Source organism: Bufo bufo, chromosome 3 (assembly GCF_905171765.1).
Source record: "Bufo bufo chromosome 3, aBufBuf1.1, whole genome shotgun sequence".
Classification (NCBI taxonomy): Eukaryota; Metazoa; Chordata; class Amphibia; order Anura; family Bufonidae; genus Bufo; species Bufo bufo.
The window spans coordinates 262,755,782-262,771,202 of record NC_053391.1 but is presented as its reverse complement, the minus strand read 5'-3'; the positions used below and the strand labels follow the sequence as shown (position 1 = coordinate 262,771,202).

General features: G+C 46.9%; 1 protein-coding gene across 1 annotated transcript in view; it reads right to left on the bottom strand.

Moving 5' to 3' along the window:
• The window catches only part of ATP2B4 (ATPase plasma membrane Ca2+ transporting 4), a 228,982-nt gene that overhangs the window by 122,692 nt on the left and 90,869 nt on the right, over positions 1–15,421 (bottom strand). The window contains 1 exon segment of the mRNA XM_040424121.1: positions 2,619–2,816. Within this exon segment, the coding sequence (XP_040280055.1) occupies positions 2,619–2,816 (198 nt within the window).

The window sequence follows — 15,421 nt, the reverse complement described above, 5'->3', positions numbered from 1 at the left end:
AAGAAGTCTGGAATATCCAATGCATTTGGATTCCGTGAGGGGTATGGTGAGTTCATGTGAGATTTTATTTTTTGACACAAGTTAGTGGAATATGAGACTTTGTAAGAAAAAAAAAAATAGTCTCATATTCCACTAACTTGTGTCAAAAAATGTCTGAATGGAGCCTTACAGAGGGGTGATCAATGACAGGGGGGTTATCAATGACAGGGGGGGTGATCAATGACAGGGGGGGTGATCAATGACAGGGGGGTGATCATGACAGGGGGGTGATCAATGGACAGGGGGGTGATCAATGACAGGGGGGGATCAATGACAGGGGGGGGATCAGGGAGTCTATATGGGGTGATAACCACAGTCATTGATCATGCCCCTGTAAGGCTTCATTCAGACGTCCGTATGCGTTTGCGGATCCGATCCATCTATCAGTGCATCCGTAAAAATCATGCGGACATCTGAATGGAGCTTTACAGGGGGGTGATCAATGACAGGGTGAAATCAATGACAGGGGGGTGATCAGGGAGTCTATATGGGGTGATCACCACAGTCATTGATCATGCCCCTGTAAGGCTTCATTCAGACGTCCGGATGCGTTTTGCGGATCCGATCCATCTATCAGTGCATCCGTAAAAATCATGCGGACATCTGAATGGAGCTTTACAGGGGGGTGATCAGGAGTCTATATGGGGTGATTACCACAGTCATTGATCATGCCCCTGTAAGGCTTCATTCGACGTCGGATGCGTTTTGCGGATCCGATCCCTCTATCAGGGATCCGTAAAAAATCATTGCGGACGTCGATGGAGCTTTACATGGGGGTGATCAATGACAGGGGGGTAATCAATGACAGGGGGGGTGATCAGGGAGTCTATATGGGGTGATCACCACAGTCATTGATCACGCCCCTGTAAGGCTTCATTCAGACGTCCGGATGCGTTTTGCGGATCCGATCCATCTATCAGTGCATCCGTAAAAATCATGCGGACATCTGAATGGAGCTTTACAGGGGGGTGATCAGGGAGTCTATATGGGGTGATCACCACAGTCATTGATCACGCCCCTGTAAGGCTTCATTCAGACGTCCGGATGCGTTTTGCGGATCCGATCCATCTATCAGTGGATCCGTAAAAATCATGCGGACGTCTGAATGGAGCTTTACAGGGGGGTGATCAATGACAGGGGGGTAATCAATGACAGGGGGGTGATCAGGGAGTCTATATGGGGTGATCAGGGGCTAATAAGGGGTTAATAAGTGACGGGGGGGGGGGGGGGGGGTGTAGTGTAGTGTAGTGGTGCTTGGTGCTACTTTACTGAGCTACCTGTGTCCTCTGGTGGTCGATCCAAACAAAGGGGACCACCAGAGGACCAGGTAGCAGGTATATTAGACGCTGTTATCAAAACAGCGTCTAATATACCTGTTAGGGGTTAAAAAAACACATCTCCAGCCTGCCAGCGAACGATCGCCGCTGGCAGGCTGGAGATCAACTCTCTTACCTTCCGTTCCTGTGAGCGCGCGCGCCTGTGTGCGCGCGCGCCTGTGTGCGCGCGTTCACAGGAAATCTCGCGTCTCGCGAGAGGACGCGCCGGCGCGTCCAGGAGGAATGAATCAACCACCTCCAGGACGCGTCTGTGCGTACAGCGGTCCGGAGGTGGTTAAAGAGCTCAGACAGGTGCTACTAAGTTAGATTAATGAGTGGAGTAGAGGTGGACTTTTTAAAGGCACAGTAACAGGTCTTTTAGAGCCAGATTCTTGCTGTTTCTCAGGTGTTCAAATACTTACGGTATGTTCAGCAGTGCAAGACAAATACATTCTTTAAAACTCATACAATGCGATTTCCTGATTTTTCTTTTTTATTCTGTCTCTCACAGTGGGAATGCACCTACAATGTGAATTTCAGACCCCTCTATGATTTCTAAGTGGGAGAACTTGCAAAATCGCAGGGTGTTTAAATACTTCTGTTCCTCACTGTATCCGTATGCTCGGTTCCTCCTGCTCTATAACATGCTGCCTGCAGCTAACATTGAATTTTCATGGTGGCTGATGATCCAGAGGATAGATCATCAGTTAAAACAAACTGTAGAACCCCTTTAAATATGCCAACTGACCGAAAAATAAATGATTAAAATAGGCTTCCCATTTTGCATCGGTCATCTTCATATACAATACGCATAGTTTTGCATGAACGAGGCAACAATGTATACGAGCAGAGCTAATCAGGGTCTGCTAAAAACCTGCAACTCTCCTATGCCTTCAAGACATCTAGCAATCACATGATTTCAGGTTTCAATAGAAGAAACAGCACAGCCGGTCTCTATTCACTGCATGGCACTCATTGAGCGCTACGCACTGAGCACAGGAGAAGGTAAAAGTAGTAATAAACCACTTCTGTCCCCATCAGTGACAGCCAGGGACTCCACCTGCTCCTTCTAGATTGCAGAAGCTTTAATCCTGCAGCGCACATGTGATCCTCGCAGGAAAAGGAAATCAGATTTTGGTACGCTCTGCAAGCTATGAACACATTTCGTATGCAAGAAGTGCTTGTAGTTGAAGTAAATTTTAATTGTAGGAAATTATGTCATGTGAGAACAGTAACATAAATCTGATGCAAAAGGTCACTTGCCTTCATTATCTGTCCCTACAGGATGGTAGAAGGATAGGGCTAGAGATATTATGGCTGGCAATTTCCAGGATGATTAAGGTTACATCTGCAATGCCTCCCATACGAGTTGCAAGAATGTTTTGGCTTTCTTCGGGGGGATGAAATTTTTTCCAAATGTTTGTCTTCTCTTCTCCAAGTCTGCAAGATTTCCCGACAAACCTGTAATAGTTATAAAACACAGTTTTAGCTTGAGAAAGGCATCACATAGAAAGAACAGCTAAAAACTGACATTGACATAATAGTGAAAATTCAAACACAAGGCTATTTTTTTTTTAAATGGCTCGATAACACAGGATCAGTAGAAGGGTAAGCTGTGGATGAACCAGTACCATTTAGGGTCAGACTGTTGTCTAAAGCTTCAAGCTGGTTTCCCCCACAAATTACATTTCTCTCTCCTTCCCCCCCCCCCAAAAAAAACAAAAAAAAACCAAAAAAAAAAAAAAAACACTTCCCATAATTACAGCTATCACCACCAGACCTCCACTCTAAACATTACCTTTACCCCTGTCAATATCACAGTTCATCAGAGGACGTATAAAAACATGAATCTTCAGAGGAAAAAAAAAAAAATCCAAATACAGTTGAAGGTAAATGTAAGTAATAAGCTGATGCAATTTGAATGCCCATCTTAATCCCTCCCTGTTTACATTTCGGGCTTTACTGACAAGCAATTAAATTTTTTTCATTGTTCCACTATGGAAGTGCTCATTAGTACAGTAGGAACGGGGAGGAGCGATGAACGCAGTGCAGCCTCTGTTCTCACCACTCCCTGGTCTTTGTTGCTGGAGCCGCACGCTGTCGGCTGTGACCTGCACCACAGCGCAAGGATGTAGGCGCGCTCTGTGACCTCAGGGGAAGTATGTTGATTTATTTTTTGTGTTGTTATAACTGAGGTCTGATTAATGGTTCATTTACACGGCCGTTGTTTTTTGCGGTGCACAGGCATGGACAGAAACCCCACAGAAGCACTCAATAGTGCCCTCCTTTCCACACGACCTTCCGGAATGCGGACCCTTTCAAGTGAATTCAGGCACGGTTCGAACACAGCCTTGTGAATGATCCCTAACATTGGGGGGCTGATCTGAGGTCTGAGCTGGTGTCTACTTAACTTGAGGTGAACCCGGACATAAGCTCCCCTTCACTCATTTACCATGCCTAAGTGGGAGCATTGGAACATCTCTAGCTCTGATGCTCCCCCTTGCCCTGCCCATGCTTTTTATTTACTACCACTGACGTACATGCTTCAGATGTTTATGCTAGGCGGAGAATTCCCGCCCTAGAAGTGATGTCACCCAAATTGGCAGTCTATAGCGCTGCCCTAGGCGGTTTTACAGACTAGGGCAGCACTAAAGACTGCCCATTAGTGCGGTGACTTCACCGGGGTCACTCCTGATCAAAGCAGGGGCAAGGGGGAGCATCAGATCTAGAAATGCCTCCTATGGGCCACTATACATGGTAAACGAGTAAAGGGGAGCTTATGTCCTGGTTCAGCTTGAACCCAGGCAAAAAAACTTTAACCAAGTTATTTAGTATGCAATATGAACAGTAAAAAAAATTAAAGATGTAACTAATATATATATATATAATATATATATATATATATATATATAGTTTCCAAAGATGAGGCAGCACTCCAATAGACGTAAAAAGTGGATCCTTTATTCCCCTCTGTGGCAACGTTTCAACCGTCTCAATGCGGTTTCAACCGCCACTGTTTTGGTCTTGTGCTGCTGATGCTTCGTTTTTGGTTTCTTTCTATATATATATATATATAAGTTTAGACACACCTTCTCATTCAAGAGTTTTTCTTTATTTTCATGACTACGAAGGCATCAAAATTATGAATTAACACATGTGGAATTATATACATAACAAACTGCTTTGCACACTCTTGATGAGCTTCAAGAGGTAGTCCCCTGAAATGGTCTTCCAACAGTCTTGAATGAGTTCCCAGAGATGCTTAGAACTTGTTGGCCATTTTGCCTTCACTCTGCGGTCCAGCTTACCCCAAACCATCTCGATTGGGTTCAGGTCCGGTGACCGTGGAGGCCAGGTCATCTGGCGCAGCACCCCATCACTCTCCTTCATGGTAAAATAGCCCTTACTTTCAAAGTTTTCCCAATTTTTCGGCTGACTCACTTTCATTTCTTAAAGTAATGATGGCCACTCGTTTTTCTTTACTTTAGCTGCTTTTTTCTTGCCATAATACAAATTCTAACAGTCTATTCAGTAGGACTATCAGCTGTGTATCCACCTGACTTCTCCTCAACGCAACCGATAGTCCCAACCCCATTTATAAAGGCAAGAAATCCCACTTATTAAACCTGACAGGGCACACCTGTGAAGTGAAAACCATTTCAGGGGACTACCTCTTGAAGCTCATCAAGAGAATGCCAAGAGTGTGCAAAGCAGTAATCAAAGCAAAAGGTGGCTACTTTGAAGAACCTAGAATATGACATATTTTCAGTTGTTTCACACTTGTTTGTTATGTATATAATTCCACATGTGTTAATTCATAGTTTTGATGCCTTCAGTGTGAATCTACAATTTTCATAGTCATGAAAATAAAGAAAACTCTGTGAATGAGGAGGTGTGTCCAAACTTTTGGTCTGTACTGTGTGTGTATATATATATTATATATATATATATATATATATATATATATATATATATATATATATATATATAAGATTGCTTTTATCCGGTGTTGGATAAAACTACAAATAGCATTTAAAAAAAACTACAATTACTCCCACAAAACTGAAAATGTAAAGAGCAGCAGGATTAACCCCATAAAACCAGGCATACTACAGGTTAGTAAAATATGGTATTTTTAATCTTATTGAACCATAAAATATGGTATTTTTCGCTCCATAAGACGCACCCCCCCCCCCCAAAAAGTGCGTCTTATGGGGTGAATACTAATGAGCGCTTCCATTATGGAAGCACTCATTAGTACCGGAGGACCAGGATGCGGTGAAGGCTCTGTACTCTGTACTGTGCGCCAGTTCACAGCACAGCCGACAGCAGGATGAAGGATGAAGAAAATCGCGGGCGGTGAGAAGCGGCGGCGTCCAGGAGAGGTAAGTGTTTTTTATTTATTTTATAAAACATGAGGCAATGGGGGCTATTCTGAGGCAATGGGGGTGATGAGAGGCATAATGGCTGATAATGGGGGCTAATAAGAGGCATTGGGGACGATAATGGGGGCCAATGAGAGGCATAAGAGATGATAATGGGGCCTGATGAGAGGTATGGGGCTCTTATCTCAGGTCTGATTGGGGTTTTATTAACATTGGGGTCTGAGCTGAGGTGTGATTGGGGGTCTGATTGGGGTCTTATTAACATTGGGGGTCTGATTGGTGGCGTGACCTGAGATGTAATGAAATATATTCCTCCTCTAAAACCTAGGTGCGTGTTATGGGCCGGTGCGTCTTAGGCTGGGTTCACACCTGAGCGTATTCGATAAGCGCTTTTCACAGGCGCTTTTGAGGCGTATTTTGGAAACGCGCGCAGTACGCGATTAACCACAGAGGCATCCAATGAAAAACTGCCACAATATGAGCGACAATACGCCCCAAAGAAGCTCCTGTACTTCTTGGGGTGTAGGGCGTTTTACAGCGCGTTCGTACGCGCTGTAAAACGCTCAGGTGAGAACCATGCCCATAGGGAAACATTGGTTTTTGCCTGTTGAGCGTTTTACAGCGCGTAGGAACGCGCTGTAAAACGCTCAGGTGTGAACCTAGCCTTATAGGGCGAAAAATACGGTAGATTTTTATTCTTTATGCAAATTGCGGCTTGAGTGCACGAAGCCCTAACACATCGGTGCACCTTAGTTTTCCAGTGCACCTCATTCTTTATGCAAATAAAGAAAAACTAAGTCTAAGTTCCTCAGGAATGCTGCGACCAATTTTCACAACAGAGGGATCATTTTAATGAGCAGGTTCAACCCTACCAGGCAGTATGCCTGGTGTAATAGGACTGATTCTGCTGACAGATGCATAATTAAAAGTTAAAGGAACACTTCCATCAGAAAGGGATTTTTTTTTTTTAAGTCATTATTCATAGAAAACAATTTTTTTAAGAATCTCTGCCTGTTTTTATTTCAGTGGTACTATACCATTGACAATTAAATACAAAATACTATCCTTCTTTAGCAGCCAGCAACTAGAGCTAAAACTCCTCTACAGATAAGTAACCCACTGTTAGTTTACTGATGCTGCTAGGGAAAGATGCTATCTATTAGTATATTAGTAGGCATAGAAAGGGGATGACAGTATGGCGGCTCTATTATTCTTTTGATAGGCCTAGATAAAGATGTCCACAAAAGAGAATTGTACCTACCAGTGTAAGGTATGATACTCTGTGTCACTCATCCACATGCCTCTCTTGCCGCAGTGAATGGTCTGACTGAGAAAGTCAAGAGAGGCAGTTTGTCCTGCTTAAAGTCCAAAGGAGCGATGTGGTCTCTTCAAACAGCTTATTGGTGGGGGTGCCGGGAGTCGTGAACCCGCCAACCTGATATTGATGAGGGTAGGTCAGCAATAAAAAAATAAAATTAAAAAAAGCAGACAAAGCCTTTAACCTTTTTGCTACCAGCGTCGTACATGTACGGCACTGGAGTGATGGGTAGCAAATGCAATAATGCCGATCGCGGTCATTAAAGCCTTTAGATGCCATGATCATGTGAGAGATATATATATATATATATATATATATACACACACACACACACAATAAAATTTTTATTCTCCCCCCTTTCCATAGAATAAAAAAAAATATATACCGTATTTTTCCCTATAAGACTCACCTGCCCATAAGACGCACCTAGGTTTTTGAGGCGGAAAATAATAATAAAAAAATTTGAACCAAAAAGGTGCGCTTTTGAACTAAGGGGGCTCTGTGGAAGACACTGTTATGGGAGGGGGGGGGTCTGTGAATGACACTTATGGGGGGGGTCTGTGGATGACACTTATGGGGGGGGTCTGTGGCCGACACTTATGGGGGGGGTCTGTGGCTGACACTTATGGGGGGGGTCTGTGGCTGACACTTATGGGGGGGGGTCTGTGGCTGACACTTATGGGGGGGGTCTGTGGCTGACACTTATGGGGGGGTCTGTGGATGACACTTATGGGGGGGGTCTGTGGATGACACTTATGGGGGGGGTCTGTGGATGACACTTATGGGGGGTCTGTGGATGACACTTATGGGGGATCTGTGGATGACACTTATGGGGGGGGGGATCTGTGGATGACACTTATGGGGGGGTCTGTGGATGACACTTATGGGGGGGGTCTGTGGATGACACTTATGGGGGGTCTGTGGATGACACTTATGGGGGGGGGGATCTGTGGATGACACTTATGGGGGGGGGATCTGTGGATGACACTTATGGGGGGGGGATCTGTGGATGACACTTATGGGGGGGTCTGTGGATGACACTTATGGGGGGGGTCTGTGGATGACACTTATGGGGGGGGGATCTGTGGATGACACTTATGGGGGGGGATCTGTGGATGACACTTATGGGGGGGGATCTGTGGATGACACTTATGGGGGGGTCTGTGGATGACACTTATGGGGGGGGTCTGTGGATGACACTTATGGGGGGGGTCTGTGGATGACACTTATGGGGGGGGTCTGTGGATGACACTTATGGGGGGGGTCTGTGGATGACACTTATGGGGGGGGGTCTGTGGATGACACTTATGGGGGGGGTCTGTGGATGACACTTATGGGGGGGGTCTGTGGATGACACTTATGGGGGGGGTCTGTGGATGACACTTATGGGGGGGGTCTGTGGATGACACTTAGGGGGGTCTGTGGATGACACTTATGGGGGGGTCTGTGGATGACACTGTTATGGGGGGGGATCTGTGGATGACACTGTTATGGGGGGGGGGGGGATCTGTGGATGACAATGTTATGGGGGGGGATCTGTGGATGACAATGTTATGTGGGGGGGGGGGATCTGTGGATGACACTGTTATGGGGGATCTGTGGATGACACTGTTATGGGGGGGGATCTGTGGATGACACTGTTATGGGGGGGATCTGTGGATGACACTGTTATGGGGGGGGATCTGTGGATGACACTGTTATGGGGGGGATCTGTGGATGACTGTTATGGGGGGGATCTGTGGATGACACTGTTATGGGGGGGATCTGTGGATGACACTTATGGGGGGGGGGGGGAATCTGTGGATGACACTTATGGGGGGGGGGAATCTATGGATGACACTTATGGGGGGGTCCTTATGTGGTGTCCCACTAGGTAAATGTGGGCACTACACAAGGGTTAACATGCCATTTGTGTTAATATGATGTTTTATATGCATATTTTCCTGTTTATCTGGGTATCAGGCTTGTTAGGGTGTAGTTCAGCATCCTAGGCACTAGAGGGAGCTAGTGAGCACTTAGTATATATAGTTAGGCCCAGACAGGGAAGTGCAGTGCAGTCCAGGAGGCTAGTAAGTGCAGTCTAGCCTGCCTGAAGTTCCTGAGCCTCTGTTAGCTTAGAAGATTCACCCCAAGAGAAGAGTTTGCCTCCTGGGAGAATCCTTCAGTTCCTAACCAAAGCAGAGCAGAGCCAGTGTTCCAGCTAGTCAAGTAAGCTGAAGGGCAGAAGGATCATTAACCTAAAGCAAGGGATATATACCTGAGGAGGATTGCTACCAAGGATAAAAGCCAGCATTAGGGCATATGGGCCTTGGGATACAGACAGCCAGGATATCTGAGGAAATAGTGCAGCCTGGTCTGTGAGTGTTGATTTTACCCTCTGAGTATCTTGCAAAGAACATTACCTGCCATTGTTGTAAGAGCCTGCTATTGATTACTGCTGCAAAGTGGAACTGAACCTAAATTGTATAAAGTTTGAACTGTTTCCAGTAAACAAAAGTTTGGTTCACCACAACACTATGTTCCTCACTTATTACAACTATAAATCGGTGTCCCACCGTTACAGGCACTGGCGTCGCGAACCTTAAAGGGACCTTGCCCTAGGCACATTAAACATCTGCAATATCCAGGGCACCTCATCTACCATCAGGCCTGGTCCCTATATACAGAGAGTGCCCCAGAGGACTTCTGTGCCAGCCTTTCCATCACTGCTGTACGCCTGCCCAGGGTCTCCCTACAAACTGTGAGTAACCCATAGCAACCCTCGTTTGCCTAAGTAACCGTGACCTCACATCGCTATACCCTGCAGGTCCGCGTACTGCATATTTTGGCGTCACAAACAGGATTTACGGACTATTCCTACGCCATTGCGGAATTTAAAACTGTGTGCCATTGTATGCCCAAAAAGTGACTAAGCCCTACTTGTTTATTGAGGAAAATTGCTGGGCCAAAGGACTGTAATAATCGCGGTGTGAAGATTTTATTGCATGGACTGTTTTGCTGTTTCTGAAGTCACCGCTTGCTGTCAGTGAATGGACAGCGTGTGCTCAAAAAAAAAATGGCCGCTTAACCTGACTGGATTTGTGCGCCTTGCTGGGTCCGTTTGGCGCGAAAAAGACAAAGAGGAGGTACCGCCCAGCCTGCAAGAAAGAAAACGCCGCCCTGTCTCTGAAGAAGATACCGCCTACCTTGAATCCCGGAGCTCCAAGAGGCCGCGCCTACCTTCTGACGCCGCGCGTGGGACTCCCGTCTGACGTAATCACGCATCTCGCGAGATTTGGAGCAAGCACCGCTGGAGTAAGTACAAACTTTCATATTCACCAGCCCCTGCATATATCCGTACCGGGAAGGTCCCGATCCTTGCCAGGAGACTGGGGAAGGTCCCCCACTAGCAATAAGAGACTTGACCTGGGGGAAAAATACGTCCACCTTAGCTCCGGAGTTTCTTAAAAAGGGCCATACTCACTCCATAGCCCCCTTAGCAACGCTATGTCCGCACCTGAGGAAGCGGGGCAGGCAGCCCCCTATGTGCCTACTGAAGCGCACGCAGCAGATAATAGGGCGCCTGCCGCAGCGGCACCATCAAGTCTGATGCCACTGACCATGCCGTATTATTTTGGGGCTCCCTGGTTCCCACGATATTCCGGGGAAGCCCATAAATTGAAGGACTTTAGGGACCAAATCCTGGCCCTGTTCCGGCTCTACCCTATCTCTGCTGAACAACAAATTGAGATCCTCCTAGCCCAGTTAGAAGGGGCCGCCCGCAGGGAAGTCATGTCCTGGCCCCTTTCTGAAAAGAGTTGCCTGGAACAGATATTTGATCGCCTCGGCACCACGTTTGAGGCCAGAACGGTGTCCGAAGTTAAGATGCGATTTTTCAGCAGGAAGCAACAGCCTGATGAGTCACTCTGTGATTTTGCTCTGTCCCTGCAAGAGACCCTGAGGGCTGTGGTCCAGGTGGACCCTAAGGAGGCCGAGGATCAGGACCGGACCCTGAGAGAGCAGTTCATTGCGGGTATAAACAGCGAGCATTTAAAGGGCCAGCTGAGGATGCTGTCGGCCCAACACCCCCATTGTGCGTTTTTTGTACTTTAAAGAGCTGGCCATCAGTATCCTAGGCCAAAACCCGCCCATGGGGCCAGCAGCCTCCCTTGAACCTCAGGCCTGTCAGTCAAATACTGTCAATGTGAGGCCGTCTGGAGTTAGTCAAGCCACTCAGGCCCCAGTAACAGATAAACCATCTCACTAAGAGCCTTGAGAAGGTGTGCAGGAAAATAGAAGAATGGGAAAGACCATTGCTACTGGAAGATGAAAGCCCCCTGCCTCCAAGGCTCCCGCCTGCATTTAAAGATGTATACCCCAAGGAACTTGATGGACGACCGAGTTACCAGTCTAGAAATCGCAGGCAGCCTGTCTGTCACTATTGTAAAAAAATATGGACATACTGAATCCACGTTTTGGCAGTTAAACGGGCCACCCCTGAGGCAGAGGACCGCCCCTCGAGAGGTAAAACAATAGGTCCAAGGGATCCAAACTGGATGCCCAGATACGTAGGATCTCGCCCAAGAATTAACATATGTATCAACGGGATACCTTTTGAAGCCCTGCTGGATACCGGGTCTCAGGTCACCACCATCCAACGGCCTGCCTTTGACCAATTTTGGGATTCAAGTCTCCTCACCCAGCCGCCAGAATCCTGTCTGGATATCATTACCAGCAACGGTAAGCCAGTGAAAGTTCATGGGTACTGGGAACCTACCCTTCAGGTGGGAGAAGCCACATTACCACAGCAAGGTGTGATTGTGGTACAAGCCGGAGATAAAGGAGGACACCCTGTGATCCTACGGACTAATGTCTTTAAAAATTGTTACTCCGAGGTGCTCGAAGCATTGAATCAAACTATACCTCACTTGCTTCTAAAAGAGTCATTCAAAAGACTATCAGTGTGCTGTGTGCTCAACAAAGGTTCGCAAATGGGAAAGGAGAAATCTGTACTGTCCGGATCCGGGACAACCGGACGGTAATTCTGCCTCCAAATTCCCAGATCATCCTGTGGTGTCGTGCTGTGTTAGGGATCCAGGGCCAGGACTATCAAGCCCTAGTGGAACCTATTCAAATTGAGAATCATCCCTTCGTACGAACAGCCAAGAGTCTGGTGACCGTGTCTCAAGGTAAAGTGCCTGTCCGTCTGATTAATTTCGGTGATCACCCTGTTACTCTTTTTAAGCACTGCCCCGTTGCTCAGCTTTTCCAGGTGTCTTTCCAGAAGGTGATCCGACTGCCTGCCACGGAGACGTTCCAGACCACACAGAGCAGCAGCGCCCCTGCCAGCGCCTCTTCAGTATCCTGGTGGGAAGAACTTCATGTGGGGAACGAATCCACCCCGAAGGAGCAAATAGAGGGAGTCCTGAGTCTGGTGAAAGAGCACCACAAGGCCTTTAGCAAGCACTCCACGGACTATGGAGAGGTCAGTGTAATCAAACACACCATACCCACTGGCTCTCATCCTCCTATCAAGGAGAGATACAGAACCATACCACCTACTACCTATCAGTCCGTGAAAGAGATGATACAGGAAATGAAGGACTCTAATATAATCCGGGACAGTCATAGTCCCTGGGCTGCGCCCCTAGTTCTTGTCCGGAAAAAAGATGACAGCATAAGGTTCTGCGTGGATTATAGAAAAATCTATCAAACACCCACAAAGACGCTTATCCGTTGCCACGCATTGAGGAGTCCTTGACTGCCCTGGGGTCATCAGCCTACTTCTCCACTCTGGACTTAACGAGTGGGTACTGGCAGGTACCCATGGCCCCAGAAGATCGAGAGAAGACCGCTTTCACTACGCCTATGGGTTTGTTTGAGTTTAATTATATGCCGTTCGGATTGTGCAACGCTCCAGGGACATTCCAGCTGATGGAGCGTTGTTTAGGCCATAGGAATTTTGAGACTGTTCTCCCACTTGAAAATCATGGACGGGTCTGAAATTCACATTGTAGGTGCATTCCCACTCTGAGAGACAGAATAATTTTTTTTTTTTCAGGTAATCACATTGTATGATTTTTCAAGAATGTATTTGTCTTGCACTGCTGAACATAAGTATTTGAACACCTGAGAAAATCAGTGTTAATATTTGGTACAGAAGCTTTTGTTTGCAGTTACAGGGGTCAAACGTTTCCTGTAGTTCTTGACCAGGTTTGCACACACTGCAACAGGGATTTTGGCCCACTCCTCCACACAGATCTCCTCTAGATCTGTCAGGTTTCGGGGCTGTCGCTGATCAACACGGAGTTTCAGCTCCCTCCAAAGATGTTCTATTGGATTTAGGTCTGGAGACTGGCTAGGCCACTCCAGAACCTTGATATGCTTTTTACGGAGCCACTCCTTGGTTATCCTGGCTGTGTGCTTCGGGTCGTTGTCATGTTGGAAGACCCAGCCACGACCCATCTTTAATGCTCTGACTGAGGGAAGGAGGTTGTTGCTCAAAATCTCACAATAAATGGCCCCATTCATCCTCTTCTTAGTACAGTGCAGTCATCCTGTCCCCTTCGCAGAAAAGCACCCCCAAAGCATGATGTTACCACCCCCATGCTTCACAGTAGGGATGGTGTTCTTGGGATGCAACTAATCCTTCTTTTTCCTCTAAACACGACAAGTGAAGTTTAGACCAAATAGTTCTACTTTGGTCTCATCTGACAACATGACTTTCTCCCATGCCTCCTCTGGATCATCCAGATGGTCATTGGCAAACTTCAGACGGGCCTGGACATGTGATGACTTGAGCAGGGGAACCTTCCGTGCAATGCATGATTTGAAACCATGACGGCGTAGTGTTCTACCGACAGTGACCTTTGAAACTGTGGTCCCAGCTCTCTTCATGTCATTGACCAGCTCCTCCCTTGTAGTTCTGGGCTGATTCCTCACCTTTCTTATCATCAGTGATACCCCACGCGGTGAGATCTTGCATGGAGCCCCAGTCCGAGGGAGACTGACAGTCATCTTTAGCCTCTTCCATTTTCTAACAATTGCTCCAACAGTTGATCTATTTTCACCAAGCTGCTTGGAAATTGCCCCGTAGCCCTTTCCAGCCGTGTGGAGGTCCACAATTTTGTCTCTGGTGTCTTTTGACAACTCTTTGGTCTTGCCCATGGTAGTAGTTGGCGTCTGACTGACTGTGGGGTGGACAGGTGTCTTTAAAGAGCTCAGATAGGTGCTACTAAGTTAGATTAATGAGTGGAGTAGAGGTGGACTTTTTAAAGGCACAGTAACAGGTCTTTGAGAGCCAGAATCCTTGCTGTTTCTCAGGTGTTCAAATACTTATGTTCAGAAGTGCAAGACAAATAAATTCTTTAAAAATCATACAATGTGATTTCCTGATTTTTTTATATTATTTTCTGTCTCTCAGAGTGGGAATGCACCAACAATGTGAATTTCAGACCCCTCCATGATTTCTAAGTCGAAGAACTTGCAAAATCGCAGGGTGTTCAAATACTTCTGTTCCTCACTGTATCTAGGGCACGTTGTTAGTGCCGAAGGAGTCCAGCCTGATCCTGATCAACTTGCTGCTGTCCGTAATTGGCCTACTCCCACCACCGTGAAAGAGGTGAGAAGTTTCCTCAGCTTCGCAGGATACTATAGACGCTTCATCCCGCATTTTGCTCAAATTGCGGATCCGATCCAGGAACTCCTTAGGGGGCATCCCAAGAAGAGTCCAAAGACTCCTATCCCTGTTGAATGGAATGAAGAACGGGAGATTGCCTTCCAGCTCCTAAAGAAGAAGCTGACTGAACCCCCTGTTCTGGGTTACCCGGATTATCAGAAGCCGTTCCACTTCTACACGGATGCCAGTAAAAGAGGCCTGGGAGCTGTGTTGGCCCAGGTGCAGGACAACAAACAGAGGGTGATTGCCTACGTCAGCAGATCCCTGAGGGGAGCTGAGAAAAATGATCAGAATTATAGTTCCTTCAAGCTGGAGTTCCTCGCTTTAGTGTGGGCTGTAACTGAAAAGTTCAAAGACTATCTTGCTGCCACTCCGTTTGTCGCCTTCACGGACAACAACCCCCTGGCGCATCTGAACACAGCCAAATTAGGGGCGCTGGAGCAAAGATGGGCCTCCCGCCTTGCCAACTATGACTTCACTGTGAAATACCGAGCAGGCTGCTCCAATGATAATGCTGATGCCCTGTCCCGGCTTCCCACTACAGAAGCCCCAGAGGAACCAAAAGATACCTGGGAAGAAGTGGAGATGCCGGCGTTTTACAACAAATTTGCTCAGCAAGATAATGTTTGCATTGAAAATCGCTCAGCTGCTGATTCTTCCTCATCAAATATTCCTGAGTCCAGGGGCGAACAAGAAAGGTGGATTA